The sequence below is a fragment of the Podarcis cretensis genome (genome assembly GCF_951804945.1).
Source record: "Podarcis cretensis genome assembly, chromosome: 4".
In the NCBI taxonomy this organism is placed as follows: Eukaryota; Metazoa; Chordata; class Lepidosauria; order Squamata; family Lacertidae; genus Podarcis; species Podarcis cretensis.
Window position 1 is genome coordinate 14,359,199 of NC_137173.1, and position 18,259 is coordinate 14,377,457.

Consider the following 18,259-nt stretch of genomic DNA (forward strand, 5'->3'; position numbering starts at 1 on the left):
AAATCAGATTGTTCTGATCTCCTCATGATCATGCCAGAGAAGAAGAAGAATGGAGAAACACACAGACCGAAAGCTCGCTGCTCCTCATAATCCTTGTTAAGCATTTTACTCAAACCAGACCTGTGGCTCACTTGAACATCATGTGAAACAATGATGTTTGCCCAGGTGAAAACTGGACTACTTGATTTGATAGACTTTAAAGGTTGAGCAGGCAAGATGAAGAATTTATCTAGCATTTCATTTAGAAACTATTTGATTTTAATTAACTAACTAATTAATATTGATTATTATTTCTAGTCTGCCTCTGTGTCTTACTTCCTGGAGTTCCGAAACGACTAATATTAAAACAACAACATGCATGCAACACTGCCAAGGGGAAAACAGTTTTATAGGCCAGCCATACCAGAAGCCTGCTATAACAATGAGGTTTAAGTTCCTGCATAGGAAACATTTCTCTCTCATGCTTCTGGTTGAGCTTGGGATATGAAACAGGGCTTTTCTCAATGGTCTAAGAAGTGCATGAGACTAATACTATTGAAAGAGATGACCACTTTTAAGGAGACTGTGATATTTAAACTTTGTTTTTGTGATTGTGGAATAATTGGATTGTGAACAAGAGGGGATTGGCTGTTCAAGCAATGGAAAAGAGTTTGGGATCTGTACATTCTTAGGATTTCTGTGCATTCTTGCTTTTCAGCAGGCAAAAAGCAGCAATATTTTACTTTCTTGCCTGCAGTTACCCGAAATAGAGACCAGACGGTTGACTTTTAAAGACACAGCTAAACAACAGTCGAAAGTCTGGTTTCTAGGTTACATTTAAAATTACATTTCCATAGCCACTTTATTAAGTTAGAAGTGTGTTGTAATGTCAGGCTTTTGTTCAAAGCCCTGCTTGAGTCCCCTGTTGCTTTGCTGTTTGAAGGTGGAAATGAGATCTCTCTACAAGATACACTAATGCTGGGACTGTACCAAACATTGGGTGGTTTATGCAGGAGCAGCAGCAGCAGCTTATTGTAACCTCCTTTACCATTGCAGGGCTAAGAAAGCAATTTCTTTTGTGTGAAAAAAGGAAAATATTTACTTTGTGAGGATGCCAGTTCATATATTCCTGGACGTTATGCAGGCCACCCAGCTCCCAAAGGTTTCTGGTTTATTCACTGGAGATTCTGAATGGTTCCAGAGAAAGCCTGGGCTCTTGGTTTTGCCCAGCGAAACTTTTGGAATCTGGTAGTGCAAGTCATAGTTTTCATCCCCTTTCCCGAATGTTCTTTAAAAGAAGCATTTTGGGGTAGGGTGAGCACAAAGGGATGACAGCAAGGTGAAAATATCCAGTTGGCAAAATTGGTTGCAATCACGCATTCAGTTACACACATTTACGTTTTATTGAAACCAGCGGAGGCTCCTTGCTTGCGGCTGGGTGTAGAGTCGGGATTTTTATTTTTGAACGTTTTATTTGTAATTACGTCTGTTGCTGTTCTGTGGAATTTGATTCATTTCACTGGAGGTCTATACCTGTAACTGGAAACTTAGCAGGCAGCCACATGCACAGTGTCTTCTCCAGAGTAAATTGAGAGCTGGCAAGGCCATCACCAGATTCAAGGGGACTCTGGGCAAAATCTGGTGGACCCTCTGGTGATACTGGGGCGTCCCAGATAGCTAGGACTGGGAGCCACCATGTAAATCCCCCCAGTACCCCCAGTGTAGTGTCACTCTGGGGCATTGTGGGAAAACAAAATGGCAGCTTATGGGACCAGACACTTTTTGGAGCTGAAAGTGCTAGACATAGCAGATGCAGCAGCGGGTCCTAAGCCTGATTCATTGTTGTACATGCACAGATGGGTACTGGTGATTTTCTTTTTAGTCTATTCAAGCCAAGGAAATGATGGATGCATAACCATTTTGTATGTGTACAGTATATATCTACTTAAAACACACACATATATACTGTCTCTATCACGTTTGTGGTCAAACTGATCCAAATCTCTTCCTAGGTTGAAATCAGCTGCCGCTATGAATAAATTTTACTAACTATATATGGTAGTAAGGGTTTGACGATCAAGGAAGTTTCAAGATCCATAGCTATTGTGTTCTCTGTTTGGCTTTTGATTTGATGTTAATTTCTGCTAAATGGGCCTGTTTTTGTCATACCTCTGCCTTCTGGAAATTCAAAAATATTCTCTCAACTTTTACTGACATCACCTCGTGATGTGACATTTTAAATTCTCTGTGTGTTTTTTTTATTTTAAAGATCTTTATTATATAAAGATCTTTATTATATATCATCTTCTTTATGATAGTTTCTGTGAGCACCTTCTACTAGCTGGTATGGCAGGATGTTAATTTTAAAATAAATCTTTGGAAGAACAACTTCTTTTAATATTAACCAGGTTGTGGGGGAGAAGAGGCTTGTTCTTACTGCAGTTCTGGTGCCTTGGTTTCTTTTTATTTGTAGATGAGCTATGAACTTTTTTTAAAGAAGCAGAAGGTTATAAATGATCTGAAAAAGCATATTAATATCTTCTGCCAATGTTATCTTCACAAATGCAATAGTGTTCTGTATTTATATATGCATACATCTTAGCATATATATAAATATAAGGAATATATTTTCCCTTTCACACAAGCATTTCCTTTGTGTGTGTGTGTCATTTGGAAATAGCCAGCAATGAAACGCTGCATGTGTGCTTTCTCAATTACTGAAGTGTCTAGCAAATAATTACAAAGGTTTTAAGTGAAGGAGTGGGACCTCTGTCTCTATTATGTGATTGATTGGAGGGCAAAAGGTTGCGACCTTTATTGCTGAGGATATTGTGTGGGGTGTACGAGTCCCATAGTCTTATCAGCCAGCTTCATTCAATCTCTGCTTTCCTGTTGAAGCTACAGGACTGGTAAACATTGGTTTCCAGGGACGTTAATGTTCTCTGTGGCTTTGTTTCTTTTTGTCCCTTGTGCGCAGCCTTGATCAGTGCTTGAGCCCAACTCCCTTAAGTCCTCTATTGACATAGGCTCCTTGCAATTACCTGAGTCCGATTCCAGCCTGACACTGGAAGATAGAGCCGTTGCGGAGTAGTATTCATTTCTGTGTGATTTATTGTGTCTATTTAAGCTGGTGTCCAGCTGCTTGCCTACATGTCCCCGTCCCCCCAACCTTGGGAGGTATACAAATTGGATAGCATCTACGCAGGCAGAGCGCAACAGTGGTGAAAGAGACTCCACATATTTTTTGATTAAATATACTGGGTGGTATTCAGCTACATTTGACTCAGCATAGATCCCTTGAAATTGCCGAATATGACTAACTTAAGTCCGTTCATTTCAGTAGGGCGACTCTGAGCAAAACCTAGTTGAATACTACCTTAAACATTTCAGGCTGCTGAAATAATTTTGGAAGATTTGTCAGAATGATTTTGGGCATAAGAGAAGAGGACAGTAAGTTATTCTCGCCCCATAGTCTTGTGCAGCAACTGGCAAATTTAATACACCTTTTAAGAATAAATAAATAGAAAAATTGCTGTGATACTTTATTTTTATTAACACAGCCTGAGTCTCCCCCTTTAAAAAATAACTCCTGTTGCTTTAATAAACATTATAAAAGTAAGATAAATAAGGGGCCTACTTCAAGATGTGATTATAATAAGCCATTTACATTTTGTCAAACTCGGGGGTAATAATTTAGTATGTTGTCAGCCCAGGAGCGTTCTCGCTAAAGAATGTGCCCTAAATATAGCTTCTGGTTCAGAGATTAAAATGCCCATTGATACTTAGAAAGACTCCTATTCACATGTCAGCTATGATTTGTAACATCCTAATCCATGTTATGAATCCCTTCATTATTCTCAGTGTCTGAAACTCATAATTTGGGGTGGGGTGGGGGGAGAGAAATGGTTCATGCTCCATAAAACAGCAGCTCCTTATTTTGGAGGACTCTATCTATTTAACTATTTATCTATAAGATTTCTTACCCACCCTTCACCATAAGGTCCCATGGTGGGTTACAATATAATCATACCATTATAAAAACAAGTAAACCAGTTCTGATTGAAGGCAAAAAAAGAAAAGTACAGCCGTACCTTGGTTGACGAACACCTTGCGAATTGAATATTTTGGCTCCTGAATGCCGCAAACCCGGAAGTGACTGTTCCAGTTTGCGAATGTTCTTTGGAAGCGAAACATCCAACATGACTTCCGATTGGCTGCAGGACCTTCCTGCAACCAATCGGAAGCCGCACCTTGGTTTCCAAATGTTTTGAAAGTTGAATGGATTTCCGGAACGGATTCCGTTCCAAGGTACAACTCTATAGCTAAACCACAAAGAGGTGGGTCCCACAAAACAAAATACCTTAACTGCCATAGGCCAGGGTAAAGAGGTGTGTCTTCAGCATGGGACAAAAGCTGTACAAGGAAGATACCAGGTGCACCTTTTGTATGAAGGGAGCGCCACAATTTAGGGGCTGCCACAGAGAAAGCCCTGTTCCAGGCCAATTTCTCTAGGTGCAAGTCGCTCCTCCATTTTCCACATTTCAGAGTAAAGTAGCACAACAGGCCCAGGACAGAACCCTATGGCACTTGTCACTTTTTTCCAGGATGATGAAGAACTATTACTGAACCCTCTTTGGGTTCAGCCAGTCAACCAGCTACAAAAAACCTAATGGTTACCTCGTTCAGCCCATATTTCACCAGCTTGACTTGGCACAACTTGTTTTTGAGAAACCTATGCGGGGTTTCTCAATCATAGCATCCTTTTCTAAGTGCTCACAGACCATCCATTTCATTATACGTTCTAGGACCTTTCCTGATATTGACATCAGGCTGACGGGTTGGTAGTTACCTGGGTCTCTCCCCCTGCCCCCTTTTGAAGTTGTGGACAACTTTTCCCCACCTCCAGTCTGCAGGGTCCTTTCTAGCGATATTTGCAAGCGATTTCTCCGGTATTATGAAATTCATGTGTCATTTTCACAAATACATAGATTTTCATTTCATACCTTTTTCTAATATACAATTTTTTGTATGCTTTTGTTTGTTTGTTTGAGAACTGTTTAGCAAGATTTGGCAAAATGCGAATTTCGAAGAATAGATATGGTTCAGGTCACATTTCAGGAAGTACAGATTCAGCAGGCCCACATTAGGATGCAAACCAAACCAAATTTCTCCCCTATTCCTGTGTCTGGTCATTTGAATGTTTTCTATATCTGTCTATCTGTCTGTCTGTCTGTTTGTCTGTCTATCTATTGATCAGCAGAATATTATAAGGAAGGGGCACTTTACTTTCTCTCTAAGGACATTCCTTCCTGGCCTCTTCAAATTAAATTTGTGTGACCAGAAAGTTCCTTCTTGCCCAATTAGGTGAGAAGCATTCGGTGGGAGGAGAGTGGGAGATTTTGATAAGAAAAATAGCTTCTAGAGAAAGTGTTAAGGCACCTCCTGCCTCTCCAGCCCCCCACATTTCCCACTCCAGATTGCAGCTTCCCATAGCTATTTTAGGTCTCCCAGCTTGCTCAGAGAACATTAGCAAATCATTCGTGACTGATTGCTTCCTGTTTGCCACAGTCAATTGTTTGCCCTGTCAAAAATGTTTACATTTGTACTTTTAGCATGTCAGAAAGTGAATGGAATATATTTTGTATCTTGATGGATTCATGGTGGAGAAGGTTGAAGTAAAAGAAAGAAAAAGTTGTGTGTGTGTATAAATGTTACTTAATTCATATGAACTAGTGGGTGAATTGTTTAATGTTTGCTTCTTGTCTATATAAGAAGCATTGGCGTTATGTTTATCACAGTAATAATCTAAAGATACCTGGGAAAGATTGTCTAAAAGATACATCTTAGGCATCCTTTGGATGGTTATATGATGCAGGCTAAAAACCATTGCTTTTCACAATTTACCACCTAGGCTACCGAACTAGCTCTGTGCAGAGTCAGTTACAGTAGTCAAATGTTGATGGTACTAAAACATAAACATCAGAAGTGTGGAATGTTTACGAATGCCATCAACCCTGGAAATAATGCAAAACTACATGTTTCAAAAACATGTTCAGGATGTTTGATGTCATTCTTCAAATGTAAAACACTCCTGGATTTATGTACCACAGAAAGCCTGCAATTGCGCCAAAAGCCAAAATAGTGTGTGGTCAAAACCCATGGAATTCATTGGTGGGAGGGATTGCCAGTCATTTTCCCTGGATCTCCTCCCCCATTATTATTATTATTATTATTATTATTATTATTATTATTTTACCACATGCGTAAAGCTGAATGCGCACAAGTTAAATGCACTTAAGTTGTGGTCTTAAATTGTGGGGCTGATATGGAAGCTGTTCAATCTGCTTTCAATAGAAATGATGTTCTTTATCTTACAGTTACTTATGGCATTCATGTGCCATAAAACGCTTCTGCCCTTGACTCCATTGTTAAACACATGGAACTGAAGTAACAACAACAACAACAACAATTTTTATTTATACCCCGCCCTCCCCAGCCAGAGCGGCTAACACCAATAAAATCATAGTAAAAACATAATAGGGGGGAAAGGGGGGGGGAGTAAGTACCATAGTGTTTCTCTCGCTGTCCAAACACAAAATTCATTTTTAAAAATCCTAATTGGGTGATGTCAACCAATGTGGTAGACTTTATAATCAGTACAAGGGTTGTTTTGTTCATGCCCTTAACTGTTCATTTGATCAAATAGCATCTCTAAACAGATTAATATTTCAAATTTCACAGTATGATACAAACAGAACCAAAACAGCTATCAAGTAATAACAGGGTCCTTCAACTCTGTATCCCCAAATGGAAACCAGAGTTGGAGGTCATACATTTTCTATTACAGTGGTACCTTGGGTTAAGAACCTAATTCGTTCTGGAGGTCCGTTCTTAACCTGAAACTGTTCTTAACCTGAAGCACCACTTTAGCTAATGGGGCCTCCTGCTGCCACCACGCCACCGCCGCACGATTTCTGTTCTCATCCTGAAGCAAAGTTCTTAACCCAAGGTACTATTTCTGGGTTAGCAGAGTCTGTAACCTGAAGCATCTGTAACCCAAGGTAGCACTGTACTGGGGAATGATCAGGAGCTCACCAAATTAGTGGCTAAATATCTTTATTTGGTTTTTTGTCGCTGAAATACACTGCAGACGTCTGATCTCCCTGGAGATGTGATGATAGACTTCTCTGCCTCCTTTCTTTTAGAAAATGTTTTTTGCCACTGGGGAAGTGGTAATTCTGTATTGATTTGTTTTGGATGTTTGTAAGTGATGCTGATAAAAAGTTTGATGATGATAAATAACTGGGTCCAGTATTATTGGCCAGGGAAAGCTTGTCTTTTAAAAGTTATTTTTTTCTAGGCTACCTAAGAAACTATAAAGAAACTAGAGGAAGAAGCTAAATGTAAAATAAACTCTGGTGGAGGAGGCTGTTAAAAATATTAATTTCCCTCCTGTCTTGTGAAATTGCTTTAGCTGATTTCTGGTGCATGGATTGAATTATTGGTTATATCTCATGACCCCCTTAATTATTGTAATGAAACAGCAGATTCTGAAATATCCTGCAAATCATTTGCTTTGGAAAGGGAACATTTCTGGAATGATTTTGATAGAAGCATATATGTTGCTAACAACCTGGTTGCCAACTTGGAGATTTGTTCCTGGTGCAATCCCCCAAACAGTCCTAATGTCTCCTCTTTATTAAATCCTTCTTGAAAATCCGGACAGTCAATTCTTGGCACATCGTTCCTAAGAAAAGCTTGTAAAGTGCATTTCCAAAATTTAGACCAAACATGTCAACTTTCAGCTTTCACGTTTTAACTTCTTTGTGGACAGTTAATGAATTCTGACACTTGCTTTTCATTTTGGAAATCTTGGGCTACTGTGACCTGTTTATATTTTTTTTAAGTGGAAGCAGCATCTGCCATGAGTCTGAAGCAGTTGTTTTCATTTCTTAGTTTGCAGTTGGCTAGTTTATGGTGGCAAGATTCTCTGTGGCTAAAGCTGAAACATTTTTTTCTTTGATTAAAGATGAGACCTACTGTTCATCCTGTACCCAGCATGCCAATGAATGTCATTTCCTTGAAACTATTTTTATATTCCATCTTCATGCGAAAGAGAAGGAAATATTCTTAATTATTTTATTTTTATTGTTATAAAATGTATACACAGCTTGATTGTTTTTTAAAAAACACATTCAAAGCAGTTTACAAAGAGACACCTTGATTTTAACTATTGAAATTCCAGCAGATATGCCTACAAGCATTGTTTTGCAGCTATAACCAGCTAGAGGTTGTTGTTTTTTTTAAAAAAATAATGCTGGGAACCATCACATTGCTCCTAGCTTTCTCATTCTGACATATCTTGTTTCTGCAGTAACTTTATAAAGATGAACTTGCTATCTTTTGAAAAGTTATGTCTGTTGGGGTGGTTTCCAGTCTTAACCAGAGTAACTTAAGTCCATTGATTTTGATGTGTGTACTCTGAGTATGACTTCCATTTATTTATTTACTGAGAAAATTTCTAACCTGCTCTTTATTTTAAAAAATTCCAATATAAAAAGCATAATGCATAATGTCAGGGGCTCAGGAGCAGAAGCACAGGGAAGAGGGGAGATGGAGAGCGAAGGGGAAGAATCTGAGGGCAGCGTAGGAGAAGATGACAGTGGCCCGAGAGATTCCATGAGCCTCTCCAGCGAATCGGAAGATTCACAGAAGGGGGCGCCGGTGGCCAGGGCAAGGGGGGTCCCAAGGGGGACACTCCAGAAGCAAGGGGCCAGCGGGGACTCCCAGAGCAGCAGTTGGAGATCAGGACCAGCTTCCCCACCTGAGCATAGTGGGGGGGAAGAGTCCCAGGTATCGGGGGTAGCGTCTCCCCCAGCAGGGAGAGAAGAGGAGTCAGAGCTGACCACGCCTCCATCGGAGAGTCAGGCAACGGAGGGGAGGTCAGGTCCAGCTAGCATCCCGGAAGAGGGAAGCAGTGACAGAAGCAGCGTAACGGTCAGGAGGAAGGTCACTGGGTTGGCGTGAGAGCCAAGTTCAAAAGTACAGGCGCGCAGGGCAGCAGAGAACGAGGATTGGGAACCGGGTCCTAAAGCCCGCCGGAGACAGGGGGAGGAGTCAGGGGACTCAGCATCAGAAGAGTCCAGAAAGGGGAATGCCCCAGCGGACAGGAGGACCCAGAGGATAAGAGAGCAGAGGAAGAGGTGGAGCAGGGCTAGAATCTTAAACTGGTGTCAGGGGGGAGGAGATTCAGACGGAACTTCGGCGGTCTAGGGTTTAAGACGTAGAGCTGCGCGCTACGGCTTTGGAATGGAAACTGAACTTCAATAAAGACTTTTGTATATAACGACGACCTGGCGTTGGTCCTCTGTGAGCTGGGACCTTGGGCAGCTCTGACACATAATAAAGCATGTTATAGAAAAGAAATAGAACTCTAAAACTTCAACAGAGGCCAAACACATTGGAGAAGGCACCCCCATTCTCCACCAAGTGATAAATTAAAGTCCTGGGAGCAAAAATGTGGTTATTTGCTGCCAGGGTTGGCACCTATTCATGCTGAGAGGGGCGGGCACTCCATGACTGGGGTGCTATTGCTGATATCACCTGTTGAATTTTTGTCCCTTTCTGTGTTTAACGTAAGAGGTAATTTGTCACTTTGCTATCTACATGTGTGTTAACTAGTCATCAGTTTTAGGCTGCTAGTAGCAGTTGTTAAGCTTGTTAAGCTCTACTTCTTTCTGAAACCTAAAGTAATAGTTCTCAGTCCTAAATTACATGTTGTAGGAGACCAATATCCACCCTCCGTTCCCCACAGGTGGGCAGGGTTTGCGGCACCGAGCGAGGCTAACCTGGGCGGGTGCCACTCACCTGCTTGAGCTGGCCTTTGACCCGCCCTCGGCCAGGGAGGACAATGGACGGCCGGCCGGGGGTTGGCCTAAGGCCAAAAGAAAAGAGGCTGACTCCTGGGCTCAAGCCTCTTTTGCCGTTCTTCCTTCCAGGATCACCCACCCTCCCTCAATTAATATTTCTTGCCTTTTAATTTCAGCTTAGGTCAGCGATCTTCAATTTAACGATTTCTTCTTTACAGGCTAATATTTTGTGTTCCAGGTCAGCAGACGCTGCTGCGGTCGTAAGATGGTTGCTGTATTCAGAACCGGGAAGGAATTTTCCCTGCATTGGCAGGTTTCGCCTTCCCCGTAGCAATTTCGTCACAACTTTGGCGGTTCTAGGCCTTGGCAAGGTAGCCTTTAGTCTAACATCAAGTTGTGGGGGATGCATTCATGCTCTCTCCCATGCGGCGGCGCTTGCAGGGCCCATTAAAGGGTAAAACCGGGATTCCCTGGCCCTAGAGCGGTGGCATGTAGGTTAAACTCCCCGGACGAGGTCAGTGGCAGGGCATACTGTGTAAGTTTGTGCTGTGCAGTCCCCTCACATTGGGCCTCAACTGCCTGCATATCCTCAGCCAGGCGGGCTGAGAGGGTTACCTGCCAAGGCCTGTGCCAAGTTTCCCACTTCTGAAGTTCAATAAAGTTATGGCCAATTTGAACCCATACTCTGGTCTCTTGTGTTATCATTTGGGGAAACTGGTAGGCACCACAGACAGGGTTTAGCGCGTGTGCCCGCAAAATGCCAAAGAAAAGACTTCCCCCCAATAACGTCCTTCTTTGTGATGTGACATCATTGCGTACAAAATCTCCTTGCCCCTGTCCTACTTCATCAGTTCTAATAAAATAGAAATGCGAAGTTTAGGTTGGATTTCGACTTAGTTGTATTTGGGTCCCATTGACATTGGTGTGAAAGGGTAGCTATGCCTAAGCGAGGTCCTTCTGGTTTCAGTCGGACCTAAGTGCAACTAATTTAGCCTGGATCCAATTCATTATATGCAAGATAGAACACATTTAGAATTGTGTGCGCTCTAATGACTGGCTTTTCTCTAAGAAAAGTTGCTTCCCCTTTAACCCCTCATTTGCTTTTGCTCTGGGGGTTAACTTTGGATGTTGTTATTTTCATCACACGTGGTGATTGTTGTTCAAAACTATAGTAATTAAACCTCATCAGCAGGGCCCTTGTGGAAAGATCATCAGTCAGCCTCTGAATGAGAACCTTTGAGAGACTTTCAGCAAGAAACACTAATCAAAAAAATTAGAAACCTAATTGGTGACATTTAGCCTTACAGTGTGGTGTGGAGACCTTTTTGCCTTTCCGCACAATGGGGTGGGGGGAAGATTAGGTATGGCTACATGCACAGCCAGAGAATAATTTGTCTTGGTTTGCGGCTAGACTGAAATTGGGCAGAAGCTGGCTTCAGTAAAAGGGGAGCTCTGCTAACTTGGGGCAAGGGTTGTTCCTGCTTTCGGAAATGTTCTTATACAGCCACAGATTACTCTGTTTTGAATAGAGTCCTTCCTCCCCCTCCCTTTCTTTCTGCTTTTGAATGAGGGCCATCTCAGCAAATAGCTTCTTGCCTTTGCCAGTTTATTTCTCTTCAAATCCTTGTCCAGATGCTAATTGCTTTTGGTGCTGGAGCATGAACTCAGGTGACCTTCGGATTCCTTTGAGTCCTGCAACTTCATGATTCCCTCTCTTTTGCTTCACTTAATATGCAAATAGGAAAAAGAGTGCAGCTTCATGGGCACTTCCACCACCCTGAACATCTGACTCGCACATAGAGAAGCTGGCCTGCTTGTCAGATGCTCGGGGTATCTGACTCAGAAGTTATGTAGTATAGAGCCTTTCTGAAGTTCGTTTTCATTACACGGGTATATTGCGTTCAGGTGCTCTTCCAAGAAAATATGTTGCAGGAAAGTTGCAGGAAATCATGCCCGCAACATGATTGTGTCTCGTTTTAATGGTCAGGGGATGAACAGGACTTGAGAGTGTTGCACATGATTTTGAGAATGGTAAGGCAGTGTGTTTTTAACCATTTTGGTCCAGAATGAGCATGAAATAATACCCTTAAGTAGAATTTGCTTTGTCGGTTTAAACTTATCCAGAATCGTTACCCTTCTGACTTAAATGCTGCAAGACAAAGCGATCTCTCCCATGCCCCCCATACACACAGTAATTCCCTAACTTCGTTGTGTTGCTTGAAACATGGGAATTACATTTCTAGGCAGCTGCAGTATAATATTTATTAACCAAGTGATTGGGGACTCGAAATGAACCGTTTCACTTTGAAGTCTGTGAAGTACACACACTTATCATAGTGGAGGCCAAATGTTCTGATGACTTAAGGTGTGATGGTGATAGTGCCAAACAGCTGAGAGAGAAAAATCATGATACACGCTAACAGCTATTTAAAGGTTGATTGCAGCATGTTATGAGCTCAGGTCACAGATGCAGAGCGCATGGAAACGGCTTTCAAGTCAGTTCTTCTGTCATGGCTTCCCTCTGTTCTCCTAAGAATTGTGCTGGTAGCTCTCCTCAGAAAGCCTTCTATTATAAAAATATCATTTGCTTACCTTATAAGCTACATGATTAACACCTGTACCATTTTGTGTGAAAGTGTTCCTTGATTCCTAAGAGCTAACTTGATTTTCATCACCTTCCCTAGATCAGATACCCTTCAAGCCCGCTTTCTTGAGTTTGCATTGAGTTTTAAATTTTGTTTCTGGTTTTTAAAACAGATTTTAAAATATTTTTAATTGGTTTTAAACTTTATTTTATTTGCTTAGGAATACCTTTATGCTAAGATATCAAGATGGGGAACAATAAAACTTCATTTTAAAATACATTCTATGAAAGTTTGTTTTGTTTTTTGCTGAGCTGCCCAGATAACACACATTTTGGGTTAACTATATAAAAGCAGCTGATAAAAATAAACAAATAGGTGTGAGTCTGAAACCAGTTTCATTCTGCAAGACCCTGTGCTCAGAAATTTAAAACAGATAATCTGATATGAGTTTTGGAGGCCCTTCCCACAGCTGCATTTGCCACAATCAATGTGCTTGTTCTGTGAATTATTAAAACTAATAATTATATTGGATTCCATGGCAAATCGTTCTCCTTAGTAGCATGCTGATTACCTCTGGTAGGCAAATCCTACGAAAGCACCCTTATCACCCTTTTGCAGCAAAAATCCCCCAGATTCAGATCATACTGCCAGTTGTACTACATGGGACAGGCTACAGATAAACGCATAATGGTGTCAACTGGAATCGCAACTGGAGGGTTTTGTGTGCAGAGTTTACTCACACTGTGTTTACACCCCCCTTTCCTTACTTGTTGAATGTTACTTGTTACAACGCTTGAGAGGTTTATGTCCTGCAAAAGCTTTCTTCAGCTAGGCATTCATAGAATCATAGGATTGTAGAGTTGGAAGGGACCCACAGGATCATCTAGTCCAGGGGTCTGCAACCCGTGGCTCCGGAGCCGCATGTGGCTCTTTTACACCTTTGCCGCGGCTCCGGGGCGGATACTAGTGAGGGGAGGAGGCGTATTGTGCGCCCCGAGACTCCCCACTGTGGCGGGCGCTGTTCTGGCTGTGATGTCGCGTGGGGGCGGTGTGTGCGTTAGTCACGCACCATCCCGACGTCACCTTCCCGCCCGATTTCAGATCGGAGGGCAGCGGCGCGCATGCAATGGTTTTGCAGCTCCCAGTTTTTTTTTCTTCGGAAACGGGTCCAAGTGGCTCTTTTTGTCTTAAAGGTTGCAGACCCCTGATCTAGTCCAACCCCCTGCAATGCGGGAATATGCAGCTGTCCCATATGGGGATCAAACCTGCAACGTTGACATTATCAGCACCACTCTAACCAACTGAGCCATCCAGTGGCATGTACCACATTTTAAAAATAAATAAAGAATTTTTATTAAAGATGGCATCTGTGATTTTTTGGCATTTTTAATGCTGTTGGTGTTATGAGAATTATAAGGTCTAAGCTATAAAGGGACGCGGGTGGCGCTGTGGGTAAAACCTCAGCGCCTAGGACTTGCCGATCGCATGGTCGGCGGTTCGAATCCCCGCGGCGGGGTGCGCTCCCTTCGTTTGGTCCCAGCACCTGCCAACCTAGCAGTTCGAAAGCACCCCCGGGTGCAAGTAGATAAATAGGGACCGCTTACCAGCGGGAAGGTAAACGGCGTTCCGTGAGCTGCGCTGGCTCGCCAGATGCAGCTTGTCACGCTGGCCACGTGACCCGGAAGTGTCTGCGGACAGTGCTGGCTCCCGGCCTATAGAGTGAGATGAGCGCACAACCCTAGAGTCTGGCAAGACTGGCCAGTACGGGCAGGGGTACCTTTACCTTTAAGATATAAATGTTCATAAATGTACCAGGTAAACACATACATAAATTTATAAACCACATGTCTGAAACAGTACAGGAAAAAAGTCCTGAAACCATTTTGACTCTCCCAAATTGACCTCAAATGTTTCTCTGCAAGGACAAAGGAAATAGGAAAACCTCCCCATTGTCTCTTTGCTCACAAATCCTGTCTTAAGGACGTATCTGTATGAATAGGGTGAGCCTGTGACCTGGATTCAGGAACTAGGTATTTAGTATCTCAAAAGGAATGGCCAGACTGCCCAAATAATGCAATCAGTGACCATTATCAGGTATCCTGGCAGACAGATTTTCTGCTGTTGACCGCCTCTTCTGTGATGTATGTATGATGTATTAGGTGTGGTCTTGAGGTACAGGGTTGCAGTTTCAAAAGTCTATATATGGGCTTGCACACCATTGTTCTGGGTTCCTCCTTCCTCCTGCATGGGGTGTGGGTGTGTGTGTGTGAGGACCCTGTTGCAACAGTTTAATAAAGATCAGGCTTACTAGCTGCTTTGCTTCTCAATATTCTCTGATTGGCCTCTGTTATTTTCTCCTACCGATAGAGAACCTACATAAGGACTCTATATGGGCTCTATAAGGGAAAAGGAGCAGTTTTCTTTCTTATAACAATGGTAAAAAAAAGTCACAGCATTATCTTTTTTTTGAAATATTTACGTGACTAGTCGCCATAGCATTTATTAGGTATAAATTAATGTATGGCCAGTCCATTTAGAAGGCTGTTGCTTCTGTGTCCTTTAAAGGGGAAAGTTGTGTCGGAAACTTATTTGCACCACTCAGATGTGACTTGACTGATGGGGTCACTGGTGTCGTGGCCATGTACTCTGCCATCTGCACTTGAGTATGAAGTGCATTATGAGAAGCTGCCCTTGGCGCTTGACCGACAGAAAATCTGTCTGCCCCTCTTGCTCCTCCTTTGCCAGCAGCAGATTTACTTGTTTGGTTAACTTCCTGGCATATGCAACAGACTTTTGAATTGCTGCTGATTAGGGACATCTGCTGGCAGAATGGTAGAACTTCTTGGCAAGTGTCGAAATGGAAACCAAACTGGCTTTTTCCGTTGCTGGGCTTGAGGCATTTCTTTCTTTTGCCAAAGCTTACATAAGCTGCTTTTTGGTCATCTGGAGGGAATTCTGTTTGGTTCAGTTTATGTTGCACACGTTCTAATTTAAAAAATTGCAAAGGCAAACAATAACGAAATAATTACACATCTTAGCTCTGAATTTCTGGCCCTGGACAGAAGAAGGTTGCAAGACTCTGATGCTTTAAATGATCTCTGCTGTTTGACTGCTCTGTGAATTTGGGAACTATTGAATTAACCACACCCAAAATGTTTGGTTTATATTTCAGGTGCAAGGATGGCTTGAAAGGATTTACATTCTCAGCACTAAAGTAAGTAAAACAAAGCAAGTGTTTTTCCTTTGTAGCCCAAAGTGATCAGACCAGATTGAGTGAAATATGTGCAAACATAGATGGAGGAAATTTGACATGCAGGAAACAAAAGCTATTTGCAAAGCATGATTTCCAGCCTTGTTTCTCATTTTCCTTTTCTTTTTTTTTTGGATGAAAAACATATACTACTTCCATTTATAGTACTTTCATTCTGTGCTGCATAATCCCCCCCCCCCCCGACATCTAGAAGAGAAATACACAAATCAGTTAATTTTATGTTCTGGACAGTGGTATTTTGCCCTTGACTCCTGCACTGCTTAATATAACAGATGCCTCAAGAAAGCACCTGCATTTATATATTGTTTCGTTAATAAAATATGTTTACCTGTTTTGCTTGTTTTTACTTTCTGAACACTATTATTTAATACTGTATTCCAATAGAATGTTAAAACCTGCTGTTTTAGACAACGTGCCATATTTTAAGGAATTGCATGGCTATAAAATTGCTCCAGCAGTAGGGTAGCCAGAGGCAACTGCAACCCACTGTTTGAAAATGGCACTGCAGAAATCAGGTAGCTGGTGACTTGTGTGCATCTCTGTTTCTTTTCTTTTCTTCCAGATTCATTGTAGGGAAGGAAGAAATTCCCACACATTCTTTTGCACCGGAAGCAGCCTTTCTAAGGAGAGGGAGAAAAATAAAACACAGCGAAGAAATGACACAGCGAATGAACATAGTGGCGGCAACAAAGAAACTTGTGGACAAAGTGTGAGTGTAGAATTTCATGGATTTGTATTTGGCGTGCCAGCCAGTTTGCCAAGTCACTGACGAATGAGATTTGAGCATTTTAGCTTGACGCTTTGTGTTACCTGCCTTCCACTCAACTGTTAGTTGTTCTTTGCCATCCACACTAGTGGCTCTGAAGTGGAGCAGAAAACTTCCCAACCGCTCCATACCCTGGCCAGCTACCTTAGTGATACCTGAGTTCTGCTATCAGAACCCTTGGTTCCAGGCACCTGACACACAGTGCTGCCAGTTACCAAGAAGGAGGGGAGAGGGCAAGACAGCAGGGACCTTGGGAAGGCCAGTCTGCTCCCTCGAGCTCCCTAGTACCTAGATAGACAGCAGTGATGCTCATCTTAGGGAGGCCAGGGGAGCAACGCCGACCACTTCTGGTCCAGGGCATTGCCATTATATATGACCTGTAGGCTTTCCCATGATGTTACAGTCCCTCAAGCCTGAAAATTATATTGAATAGGAGAGGCCAAGAGTCCAATTTTCAGGAGACTTGGTTTGAAGAGTTCATTTTGGTGTATCACTGGATTAGTCTAGGATAATTCGTCTGAGACACATACAAGATATAACGAAAGCTGGCAATGCAGTCGCCCCACTAAATGAAACTGCTCATTCCAGGGTTTCTCAAGAAAAGGCCCGAATGATTAACAATTAAGAAGAATGATCTTGTTTTGGTATTTCTATCGACCCACTTGCATATGACCAAAAAAACCATTGAGTTCTTAATCCTAATCCTCTATCAAGTTTCTCTCCCATATGTTTCCTTTCAGATATAACTAAGTCTGAATGTCTGTAACTTGATCACATCCTCATTACAATTTTTGCTACACAAACTGACCTCATGGGTGATTTATGACTGATACGCTTTTGCAGCGCATAATTCAAAGCTTCCAAAAATATTTGGCACAATCGAAAGATTGAGTAATGTTATTTTGTCCTCAAACCGCAAATACTTGACTACAAGAAAATCTAATTTCTAGAACCAGCATCAAATTGATTTTCTTGTAAGTCAACCTGATATGTCCCAACAACTGGAGAGCCCTCCCCAAAGCATTTATCTTTTTCAAATCCACAACAGTAGAATTTCCACATAGCAATAATGCTCATGAAGAGTGAAGTCTTGTAAGCTGCAAAGAGTACAAATTTTCCCCTAAACCTAGAGAGAGGAATATGCAACCTTCCAATCATCTGTGTGCCCCTTTCTGTGGCCTTCCAACCAGCAGCCCACACTGCCCAGTTGCCACAATCCTGGTTGCATCATGGAGCACAGGGGCAAAGTCATAAAGATGAACAAGATGTGGGGGCTCACCTCTGACTTTGTTCTGTGAAAAATGCGCATAAGTCAGAGATAATGAAATCCTGTTTCTTCTACAAGTTCCAGATTCGGGCAGCAGCTTCCTTCCAACTTGGGTAGGGGGCTGTTACTTTAAATGGAACTATTGCAATGGATAAAATGATCAAGGCAGGATCAAACGCCTCTTCCCCTGTCCTGTGGTCCCGGTCTGGATCAATGTCCTCCCTGGCTTTTTATTAAAGTAATGATGATTTTTAAAATCCCATGCATGCGACTATTCATTTAATGTAATGTTTAGTGTGGTTCTGAGGCTACCTAGTGAATTCATGGGAAAGGAAAGATTTGAAAAGAGGATTTCCTGGTTCGCAATTCAATCTCTTAGCTGTGTTAGCTCTCCCTGGAACAAAGGTCTTGCCTTTATTTGTACAGGATCTTTAAGTACTTTTACGTTTTTTATTCTTTTTTTGCTTCACACTTATAAGCATTGTAAAGGAATTTTTTTTTGCACTGCACAAAAGAAGTAGC

The 18,259-nt window shown here is 42.1% G+C and overlaps 1 protein-coding gene and 1 long non-coding RNA gene across 3 annotated transcripts in view; one reads left to right on the plus strand and one right to left on the minus strand.

The window, feature by feature from the left end:
* The window catches only part of LOC307215208, a 446,900-nt gene that overhangs the window by 192,860 nt on the left and 235,781 nt on the right, over window positions 1–18,259 (minus strand). The gene's annotated exons all lie outside the window — the stretch shown is intronic.
* Window positions 1–18,259, plus strand: part of TMEM135 (transmembrane protein 135) — a 174,773-nt gene that overhangs the window by 134,927 nt on the left and 21,587 nt on the right. For both annotated transcript variants that reach the window (XR_013838253.1, XM_079973923.1), the window contains exons 7-8: window positions 15,606–15,647; window positions 16,267–16,413. Coding sequence is in view for 1 of the 2 variants with exons in the window: in XM_079973923.1 (XP_079830049.1) it covers window positions 15,606–15,647; window positions 16,267–16,413 (189 nt within the window). In the remaining variant the exon portion in view is untranslated. The remainder of the gene's footprint in view (window positions 1–15,605; window positions 15,648–16,266; window positions 16,414–18,259) is intronic.